The sequence below is a fragment of the Nilaparvata lugens genome, chromosome 10 (assembly GCF_014356525.2).
Source record: "Nilaparvata lugens isolate BPH chromosome 10, ASM1435652v1, whole genome shotgun sequence".
Classification (NCBI taxonomy): domain Eukaryota; kingdom Metazoa; phylum Arthropoda; class Insecta; order Hemiptera; family Delphacidae; genus Nilaparvata; species Nilaparvata lugens.
The window spans coordinates 25,606,585-25,618,691 of NC_052513.1; the positions used below are offsets into that span (position 1 = coordinate 25,606,585).

Sequence of the window (12,107 nt, forward strand, 5' to 3'; positions counted from 1 at the left end):
AAATTGCTTACTGGAGTAGTTGAAAGTTCAGTGTGGAGTTTTAACGCTTTGCATTATACCTGGCCTGATACTTTCATAGCTTAACTCGTAACTAAAACTCCTTATCCATGTTAGAATGGTTTTCCGGCCAGGGATTGCACAGTGTCGACTTGAGCTGGAATTCCACATATCAGTGACAGTGAACAGTGAAAATATAATTCCCACAAGTTCTAATTGGACTATTTTCCAGTTTACTGTTCACTCTAAGTATCTTTTCACCTATTGTTATTTAAATCTTTTTGCCATATAGGCTAGTTGGATGATTACTAACCTTACTAGTTAGTAATGTGATAGCTTTGCTTGAGTGGTCGTAGATAAGTAGTGTTTATAAAACGATATAAAACATGAATTACCCTTTTTATTTCAAACATTTTTAAATGTTTCAAAGTTTTTAAAGATAGATAAAAGCGGTTGGATCTACATGAGGACACATAAGAAAGACATTGATTTCATCTTCAATCTGAGCTCTAACCGAGCAAAATCGATAAAAATTTTACTTAGAATCGTTTACTTAATAAACATTTTTATGAAGTAGCCCATACAAGTGAAGTGATTTTATAAATAGTGTATACAACAGTTTTATATGGTCTTTAAAGCACTCGTGAGATGTTTGAGACACACGTTCGCTTGCTACGGTCGCTCACTTATGTCTTAACTCTACATCTAACTCGTACGTTAAACACCCTCATTAACTTTTGTATAAACAACTATTACAGATAATATGTCAACATTATGCTGGTGCTGACTTTCCATTTTTTTTACCAAATGAATAAATAATTTATTGATAGATTTGTAATTATGTTGTCGATTTCAATAGTTGGGTGTTTTTGTGTATTTGCAGCAGCGTTCGAGCGTGGCGTCGAGCGGCTCGCAGCCAGCGGGTGGGACCGGGTCGAGCGTGTACGCAGACGGGGTGCGCATGGAGGAGATAGTGGAGGGCACAGTGGGTGCGCTGCACATATTGGCGCACGAGTCACACAACCGGCAGATCATCCGCAGCCAGCACGTGATCCCCATCTTCGTGCAGCTGCTGTTCAACGAGATCGAGAACATCCAGCGGGTGGCGGCCGGAGTGCTGTGTGAACTGGCCACCGACAAGGAGGGCGCCGAGATGATCGAGCAGGAGGGCGCCACTGCGCCGCTCACCGAGCTCCTGCATTCCAGGAACGAGGGTGTTGGTCAGTAGAAATTGTCCCTCTATATACCCTCTAGAATAGCAGTAGGAACGAGTATACAAGGTCAAACATTCAATTTCAATTCCATTATGTAATATTCATTCTTCATATCAATTTAACTATATACACAATTTAATGTAGCCTGTATATTCTTGAGTACAAATGAGCGTGATCTTCAAAATAATAAGTTGATACTAATTACCGTTTTCGGCTATACAAGTATTTTATGAAATCAGTACAGTATTGAAAGAATAAGACGTTAATGTTGTCAATACCACTATATTTGTTTAAATACCATTCAAATGTCTTATTTTTTCAATTTATGGAGAAATGCCACTACATCTCCCATACAATCAAATCCATTACAGTTTTGTCGTTGAAAAAAGGTTGTAGAATGGGAGTAACCAATCCAACAATAAAAACAATTTAACGTAGCCTCTACACTCTTGAGTAAAAATGAGAGTGATCTTCAAAATAGATAGATACTAAACTAAAGTATACTAAACTGTCAAAAAAAAATAAACTGTGATACTAAACTGTCAAGTATTATTGCTGTACCTATTTAGGCACCTATTAATTGACTATACAAGTCTTGTATATGAAAGCAATACAATTGATAACAAAACTTTTTCCGTAGCAATGCATATTAACGATCTAGCAATACAAGAAATTGACAAAATATCTTACTAAAATGAAGAATGAAGTTTATAAGCTCAAAAATAAATGTAGAATTTGATAAGTTTTACCGGATGAAGCTCCAAGAGGCAATTTGATTTAGATCTTTAAAAACTTTTATACAACAATAATGGAAAGCTATTTAATTATGATCAAAATGCAAAGAACAACTTCAAATACTCAACTTAATTTCATTAAGCATCTTCCATTTTGGGAGCTTAAATGCTTATCTGATTAAAAATGTTGATCAGTGCGAAGATCCTTGAACGCCGTTTACATTAGTCAAGTTTACTTGAATTCAAGTTTTCATAAACTCAAAAGTATAATATAATCATGAAGTAAAATATCTAATTGATCACAAAGTTTTCTTCTTCATCTGCATCATACTTTATTATTTTGTTGTTTTCATAAATTCTACATTTACTGACAACTGTTTTTATAATTTGATTATATATGGTGAGAGATGGTATTTCTCCATGATTGAAAGAATAAGACGTTGATGTTTTCAATATACTCTTCAGCTGAAGATGTGGCAGGTGTTGCCATGAAACCTGGCTTGTTATGTAATTTAAATTAATTTTGAACAAATATAGGAAACTTGACAACATCAAGATCTTATTCTTTTCACTGTTTTAAATCTCATTTCCCATTTGTAGGTTGGATTGTACCTAAAGATTCAAATCTAATCCAAAGTGAAACATATTCAAAATCTACTTGAATAAACAAAACTCAAGAGTTTAAATTGGCATATGGATTCAAGTTTCTGTTCTAGTAAACTTGACTTGATGTTTGCAAAATTCATTCATTTTACTCAAACGTCAAAGAAACTTGACTAGTGTTTACGATCCTTTACGGTTTATTCCTTCTTCCAGTTTTACTACTCTATTAAACTTATTATATAGGTGGTCCTACCATTCTAGGTATACTTGGAACCATCTTGCTTGTTATAATAGTGTGTATTTACAGTTACGTTTAGACACTTTGTTGACAAGAAATTTATTTTTTTTGCAGCTACTTACGCAGCTGCGGTTCTGTTCCGCATGTCTGAGGACAAGCCGCAGGATTACAAGAAGCGCTTGTCAATGGAGCTGACCAACTCGCTATTCAGAGAAGACCAGAACCCGTGGACTGGCGGTGATCTGGGAATGGGTCCTGATCTACAGGTAAACTAATCACCAAACTTATCTAAATTCTTCAAAACTTGGGTTTTGATGTACAGCTTTACACAAGTGCACAGTGATCTGAGCGATGACAGGTTATGTTGATGGTTGGAGCTTGACAAATGCCCACTTGCTCTCTGCAAGCACATTCCAATAGTTTTCAATTTATCTAATTTTCACTTCGATTTTTTGTCACATTCACCGCTTAGCTTTGCTTTATCCTTAGATATACCTTTTACGGTACGTTTAAAAACGTGTGTCTGTTCCATAGAAATTGAGAAGTCCCCTAAGAATGGGGAAAAGGTTTCTACACTCCAGACTTAATAACTTGTCTCTACTTCTAGAGCCTAGAATGAGGGGGGCCTTTTCTAATCGAATAAAGGCCTTAAATTCTCCAAAGTCCTGCTCACACACATCGATTTTTGTTCGTTCGATATTTTGCCGTCCTTATGAATTCTATCAAATTAAAAGGAACTTGACAAACACCTAAGGACGGTAAAAATCGTACGAACAAAAATCGATGTGTGTGTAGCTAGCCTTACGGAACAGGCTTCTTATCGCAATTTAGATTGAAATTAAGAGTTATTAACCTATAAAAGTTATTTTTTCTCATCTTCACCCGATCATAATATTAGGGCGAATGTAAATGAATGTTCCATTCCCTTAGAAAATGTTATCCTTTTCATATAATCAATTGATGGTACATTATTAGTTACATGTTGTTGGATTGAAGCATGATTCTGTAATGACAGATATTTTTTCAAGTTATTATTTTCTTTCAAAGTTTATATTTTTAGTTGATGTATGTTATTTGAAGTTTATTTATCCACCTACTAGTCCATAGTTCATTATAGTGACTTTCAATAATTGAAAGTCAAATAAATAAGTTGAATTTGGAGTTTTTGAAGCTGAGCTGTTCTAATGTCTAAGGATTAGCACTTTTCATTCGTTTGTTATTTTCTGTTATAAATATTTACCAGCTTTTTCAATCAAAGAATTATTTTCAAATGCTTTGCATCATAGATTCAAATTTATTTTTTCATATTATAAACTGAACAAATGCCCATAATCCATTCAATATATTTTTAAAAAAATTTCAAGATGATGTAGATAATGCAGCTCGATGAAGCATGTACTAGACAACAATGCATCTTATGAGTTGAGGTTTGTTTTAGAAAATCTAGATTCCAGATAATTGTTTTTCTCCTGCACTAAATTTTGCAAGATTGAAATTTATTGCAAGATTCAATATTATTTGTAGAGTTTTGCTTTATATTTGCCCCCTAAATTTAGCATTGTACTGAGATCGCATTTTCAATTACTTAATTATATATTTCGCTCAAATTCATCATTTCTTAACTCATAATTTTTATTCCAAATTTCCGAGTAGAATTTAAATTTTAGAGCAGAATTTTTCTCGCAATCTCTAAGCTACGTTTTTCTAGTTTCTCATTTTGTAGATTCTATTGAGTTTTTGAAATTTTTCTTGCGTTTTATTAGGATATTTTGGATGCTAAATTCTATGCTACTATATTACTTCATCTTTAGTAATTTTTTATTCATTGATTGATTTTGTGTGTGATTTTTCTGTATTATTTGAGGGTTTGTCATGCTTGAATATACATTCTACATTTTATAAGTTATTTTATTTCTAAATTATTATCCAAGGATATATTAAGTTTCATCCGTTGAGCAAATATCAAACATGAATACAAGTTGATTCAAGTGCTAAGTTTTCGCCGTTTAAAAAATTTATCTTCTTGAATTGCGGTGTTCAATTCAGATTTTAATCTGGTGGGATCATATTGGATGAGTGTCAAGGTGTTGGGGTGATGCATGGTTCACTTCACCAATAATGAGAAAAACTTTTGTAAAAATAATCTTAACCAAATTTTTCCTCTTGATGGTGATAAGTCTTACCTGATGTAAAATACTGTAATATAAAATATTTAGTATAATGTAATATTATCCTTGTGATGGTGAGTCAAGTATGATCTTTTAGATCTGAAAATATTGTACAAACTGAAAATTTAAAAAAATTGTGAAATTTTATATTATTCATACAAATTTGTTCTTAAAAATGTTCCAATTTTTTAAACAAATCTGGCTGTAAACTCTCCAATAATCTAAAAATTTTGTCTCCATGGTGGCCTAATAGTGTGTTTACATTTTTTACGACTTCACAAAATTTGGCTTTCTCAAATCAAGTTCTTCATTTTTCTAAAAAAAATGTAAATTATTGAAATTTTATTTATATAGTTATTTAAATTTATTAATATGCAATTTATCAAACCTTATTTAATAATCATTATTGTCGAAAGAATATTGAAAGCTTTAGTTATTTAATATGTAATAAAGTTTCAGTTACCTACCAGTACTATAATAACGGACTAACAATAGCTCGCAGATGATTTTATAGCATAATTATTTATATCTTATTAACTTGTTCAATAAAATTTCATTGTTTCCCACTCAAAATATCACAAATATGGACTTATCTTTCAATTTATTATAATAATTGCACTAGTTAGATTTACTAGAATGATTTTAAAGAATAAAACTAAACCAATATCACTGATTGGTGAACGCAGTGGCAATAATGTTTTTCTTTCACCTAGCACCTAAATACGACTAGTTCAAGTTTGGTATTTGCACTTATTAATTCTACTATTGTTCATTTCTCTTCTGTTGATTTATAATTTTGGTAAAGGCGTTAGTAGTGTAGATATAGTGTATATGTTTGTAATTGATTATGTAGGATATGCTTGGTCCTGAGCAAGGCTATGATGCAATGTATACGCAAGGCCCACCTAGTGTACATAGTAGCCACGGAGGCCGTCAGTATCAGCCAGGTATGTATCCAATCCATCCATACAACAACCTACGTTTTTTGTTTTCATTGACTGTAGGTCGAGTCTCTTCTGTCAAGATATACAATTTTATATTTTCGGGTTATTTGTTGGCCTGATTTTCAGACTGAAGATCATGCAAAACATGTAATTGTAATTACGAGCTTTAGTTGAAATCAATTTAAAAACATCCAGTTGTAATTTCGAGCTTTAGTTGAATTTAATTATTATTTATTCTTAGAGTACAGTTATTCTCAATGAAAGACTCATTATCAGACATTCATATCTACTAAATTAGCCTACTCTTATCCTAAACGACCAATTTTTATACCAATATTAAAGAGAAAATTTCCAAGTTTTATGACAATAATAACCTTGGTTCTCTATTAGACTAGGCAATCAGCTAGGAGGATAGTCGATCAAAGGAGGATGGTCAAAGGGCACTGTTGATAAACTAGGGCATCCATTTAGAGTTTAGACCATCACATTTTGAGTGCCAAGCCCGGCTACACTGCAAACGCTGGTAGCCAAAGCGTGGCTTCTCTAGTCTAAAAACAATGCCCGGTGACGGGAGTGAACCACTGGCTGCCTATTCTAATACAGACCCAACATAATATAAATTTTCTCCTCTTTCTATTGCTATAAAAAATGTTAGCATTTAGAACCTGCATTATTATAATTGAACAAAATAGATGAATTATGTAATGGTTCTTTATGATGCATCTAGGTTTGAAAATGTTTATTTTAATCATTCAATTTTTTTGTTTGAAATGAGTGTCATCACTTAAATTTTGTTTGCTGATATTTATGTTCTCAAATAGTATATAATTAAAAGAAAATTGTATTGTCAATTTTCTATTGATTTATCATGAATATTTTTTTATGAGGAATATGAAGTAAGTAAAATTTTTTGATAAAATATTGTTAGATGAATTCAATTTGAACAGATTTGTTTACTTTTGTACTAGAATTACAATTTTACTAGGGTTAATCATGGGTGGTACGTAAAAGTGATGTTCAAACTAATTCCCCGTTATTGAGTAATATTTAACAATAATTGCGAATTGAAAAGACATAGTTAATAAATGCATTAATGGTTGCTCTACTTGATAATTTATGGAATATTCATAATGAGCCTCTAAGAAATGATTAAATTCATTTTCAAATAGAGAACACCAGAATCTTTCCTTTTTGGCACAAAATAAACCATTTTGGCCATAATTATTCATCATTAGAATAAGAAAATGAACTAAATTATTCCAATAATACCCCTTGTAAGTACAGTTATCTTTCTTGATTTATTGAAATGTGATAAAAAATGATATAATTCCCAAACCAGATTCTCATTAGCTTTTCTTAATTGCTACTTATATCATTCATACGTTGACTATTTTGATTTTATCCTAACTAGTTTTTGTTTTGAAGGCGATTTCTGATCTTTAAAAAATGAAGAACAGACAAACTTCAGGTAAAAAAAGTTTAACATGGACATAATTGAATGTGTCATTTTGTTATTTGCATGACACATTATTTGATGTTTTTTGCATGTGTGTCATGTTATTTTTGTGTTGTGGCAACATTATTTTTCCACCATCATTGTCGGCTTTTTCATCTCTCTTCAATTTGGTAGAAATTTTTCAATTCGAGAAATGAATCATTGGAAAAAGAAAACAATGCAGTTTTGTTTATTCAATATCCAACTTAGAATAATGTTATGTTTGTGTTATTTTTGGGAATGTTGAAGGTACATTTTGGGACTGTATGTGCATCAACTTCCAAAAGTTCCCTCCCATTCTAGAAATAGGCTTGATCGTTTATGCGTATCTGATGAGTTATATTTTGTATTTTGCTTAGCTTCTTGCTGCTTTTTGGAAACATCCCTGTTGATGATTTAATTTAGTTCATTGCTTTTGCTAAAATCATAATAGATTTTATTGAATTGCTTCATTAGATACTTTTCAAATTATGTTTGTCTTCCCATTGAAGCTTGAAGTGGTTCCTTACCATATTTATTATAATTCTTATTTCTTACCTGCAATGAAGTGGTATGTAGAATGTTGCTGCTAGAATGTCTCCTACTGGAAATCAAATATTATTTTGTTTATTGATCATTCTCTGCATTCATTTTCTTGGTACAATACCTCTTGAATCAATTATCTTTACACATGAAAAATGTCAACTAAATTATTGATAGTATCTTTTTGATGAAATATAGATATTGTACTCTAGATTATTCCTAAAAAGATTCGTTGGTTAGTTTAATTCGATCAGATCTTCTGATCAAAACCTGAAATTTATTACATTGAAAAATTTCACTATAGTGAGGTCCACGTTATAATGACAGTATTTGATCAACTTTGATGTTGCTATCCTTGAATATCATTTGACAAAGCAGGTAGTTCTATCATTTTCTAGCTCCGCAACGATGCCAACTCTGTTTTTGACAGTGTAGAAATACAATTAAGGCGGAGAATAGGCAACGCTGTTCTTCTATCTTTATCCACTGCCATTGTAACGTAGACCTCACTATAGTTTATATATACTCATCTACAACTAAAAGAAAGAACGTGGTATACATCTAAAAATATATTGGGTCTCCTGTAAATAATGAGCCCAACGGAATGAACAAACCACAATTGTCGATTCCTTGTTGTTCAGGGTTGTTGATTTTGGGGGAAAACTTTCAAAATTGTTTATCTGTGCATCCATTCATTTGTTGATTTGAATATTGAGTAGAACTGAAAGTATTTTTGACCATGCTGGTTTTTTACAAATGTTTATAAATGCTTCATGTTTTTATTAGTATTCCAACCAAAGTAAAAGTTTTCCCAGCACACAGACAAATCATCCATGCAGGGAGACTATTCATATAATCCATAACACTGTTATATTTTGTATATAGGTAATTTTTTATGAATAAACTAATTTGAATTTGAAAATATGTTATAGTAAAGAATAGAACTACAATCCTTTTGACTGAAGATGTTTCTTTTTCAAAATTCAATTGTTATTCTTCCAGAATTTAGCCAAATTCAATTAATGTAGAAAATGTGTGAAAACTTTGATATACTAAATAAATTATTGATGTGTTTTTGGAACAGGTTATGACCAGATACCAGTAGACTCAATGCAAGGTCTAGATCTGGGCTCGCAGCATGACTCCAACTACAGTCCTATGGAGGTGGGCGCCGATCTCGATTTCGATCATCTCGATGAACTCCCCCAACCACCGCAAGACAATAACCAGGTTGCTGCCTGGTATGACACTGATCTATAAACAGTACCTCCTACTACTCATGATATCCCCCTACTAAACACAGTACAGCAACAGCGCCTGGTATCACCACTCAACACACCACTTTGACATCGCCTGGCATCAACGACTAAAAACAGTACAGTAACAGCGCCGGCACCCATCTCTGAAACGATATTCTCATAAAACAACTGATATTTGAAGTAGGTTTACTATGCTTATTCAGTTTTCTTGAGATGGATAATATTTGAAGCTATTTTCATACTTTAATGCTGGGTTTCATCAAGGGACATCAATTATTGAGATTAGCACAATGCTAAAAAGGTATGATCAATTGATCCAGTTTAGTTGATCCTGGTTGGTGTAATCCAGCTTTAGATTTCTATGGCTGATACTCTCAATAAGATAAATGGAAGTTAGGTTTAAAATTATTTTTTACAACGTATGAGGTTTGGACAACACAAACATTTGTTGCATAAATTGACTCAGGTTCGTGTTTTGACTTTCTCGTCAATGAGGTACATTGTTTTCAACAACCGTTGATTACACTGAAACAATAAATGTTTTTCTTGAAATTTCAAGCACTAATATATCATTTTTTGTTTATACTTCTGATTTAATCAAATATTGTTTCATGTAGATTTCATCAGTATACAAACAAATAATTATTATAAATGATAATTTCTAGTTGAACTAGCCAATAGGGTCCATATGATGGCTATTCGTGTTGGGTAAGAGTAAATAAATAAATAATAAGTTCGTACTTAACTTATCAGTGCATTGTGGGAAATTGATATTTCTTTCCCTGGTTCTACCTGAAAAAACACTATCATCGATATTAATGCTTTAAGGTACTTTATCTTGAACAAATAGAAATGTTCGCAAAACTGATATTGTATTCTGTATTATTATTATTATTTGGCTAATCTGTCGAATCTAAGTGCACATGGCATTTCAGGGTACTAGAACAATTATATAATGAATTTGGTGCACTATTCGTATCATCAGTTGATTCTATTTATTAGTACTAATAGAATTTCAGTTTTGTGTTTAAGTATCAAAGTATTACATAACAAAACGTTACAACAATTATAAAATAATAGTCTAAAGGATTAATGTTTGCCAACCCTTCAGAATTGTGTATTTAATATATTACCTTACTGTAAAATATTGAGTATTGAATACTCTAAAAACATCAATGTTATAAAAAAGGTTAGTGAATTTATAACGTTACATTAGAAATAGACCTGGTTATTGTCTTGAAATGTTTCCGAATGGTATTTAATACTAAATCGAGTTGTGTCTAATATTCTAGTATTGTATACTCACATTCCTTTTTGGAAAAATGTTTGACTGCAAGTTTCCAAATAAATTAATAGATGATCGTCAACTATTTATCATTTTGATTTAGATTTTATCAATGAAATGGCTTCGGACAGAAGATTTGTCCAATTTTCCAATAATATACCCTCCATTCGACCCTCTAACATTTTTACATGTTCGATTTATATTTATTTTTCTGTTCATCAAAACTCATTGCAATCAATATTGATTGATTAATATAAAAACATTTAAAAAAATAAAATTCAAGCAATAATTAATAAAATTAACTCCTATAATAATACATTAATGATTATTATACGAACTATGACTGGTCACACAGAAATATTTTCCTGGGACCAGTTCAAAAAGAAGAAATTCAAACCTTGAAATACTGTCTAAAGAGTAAGCGCATTTGATTCAACATTAATAAGATTGCATTGTGAGTTATCATTATGAAATTGCATGCATGTAACTAACATAACATTTAGTTGCAGGGATCTCCTTAGTTAGTTTTTAATCTGTTGAAAATAATTAATTGGTAGAAAATTTCTCTCTTAACATTTTATACGTTCATATGTGTGTAACTGTAAATATAGCTACAACAGTCCGAGGTGCAAATTCATGAAAAGTAAATTCATGCAAGTAGATCTTGCAAAAGGGTTTTATTCACTTAATGTTAATTACTTCTATTGATCTATGATAGTGGATAGTCTGAAGAAAATAATTATTATGTATTAGGTGTAATTGTTAATGTGATAGTTCATTTTTTTCATTCATATTATAAATTCAACTACGGTGTATACACTTGACTTATATTGAGTGTGAACTCTTTTATTATTATGTAAGATAAATTATTATTCTAGTGCAGTAATGTCATGTAACGTTTTTTAATAAAATATTAGAAATTCATTCATATTGGTGATTTATTTTCATTTTTCTTATATTCTTTGATTTCAGAGTTTGCATGGTTTAGATTTATTGATGACGAACACTACTTCATAAGCTGATGGCTTGTCCGTTGTTTTGAGAATGGATATTGAAAAATGAAGTTGAAGGAATTCAATCGCAATTCCAATGTATCAAAAACCTACGATGGTAGAAGAAATGAAATATATATGAAGAAATTAATTCATGAAACGTTTTCAGTTTTTACGCAAGGTAAGCATTGGAACAAAGTTATTGATTTGGGAAAGTACCTAGATTGGTATTTTGGTTAGAAAATTGTTGAGCATTATGTGCCATAAATAGCCCAATTTCCCTCCTATATTATTTCTTACCGTGATGCGATTCTTCTTCATTGTACGATCATCAAGTTCTAATATCATAATTCGAACTTCGTTGGTAGTTCCCTTACCAATAAAAACTATGAAAGAATAACTGTGATAGTCCATTATTTTAAAGAAACAAAACAAACTACCTGAATTATCATAATCTCAATGAAAAAATCGTCTTACCGAGTAATTTATATTAAGGAGGATTTTAAAGGGGTTTCACCGCCGCTATACGTCATAGTTCTTTCATAGCTATAGGATAAACTCAACTAAACAAGGTTTTACATTATAGGTCAACCTCGATATTAACTATCGCTGACTGAAGGTAATTTTTCAATGACTGAATTGAACACAATTTCCAA

At 31.4% G+C, this 12,107-nt stretch overlaps 1 protein-coding gene across 7 annotated transcripts in view; it reads left to right on the forward strand.

The window, feature by feature from the left end:
• LOC111061579 (armadillo segment polarity protein) overlaps window positions 1-11,389 on the forward strand; it is a 34,960-nt gene extending 23,571 nt beyond the window's left edge. For 3 of the 7 annotated variants that reach the window (XM_039437032.1, XM_039437034.1, XM_039437033.1), the window contains 4 exons: window positions 881-1,217; window positions 2,901-3,052; window positions 5,808-5,901; window positions 9,000-11,389. In XM_039437032.1, coding sequence (XP_039292966.1) covers window positions 881-1,217; window positions 2,901-3,052; window positions 5,808-5,901; window positions 9,000-9,175 — 759 coding nt within the window. In that variant the 3' untranslated portion in view covers window positions 9,176-11,389. Of the gene's footprint in view, window positions 1-880; window positions 1,218-2,900; window positions 3,053-5,807; window positions 5,902-7,323; window positions 7,362-8,999 lie in introns of those variants that run through there. The other 4 variants (XM_039437035.1, XM_039437037.1, XM_039437038.1 and 1 more) reach the window with 2 other exon arrangements.
• The last annotated feature ends 718 nt before the right edge of the window (window positions 11,390-12,107 follow it).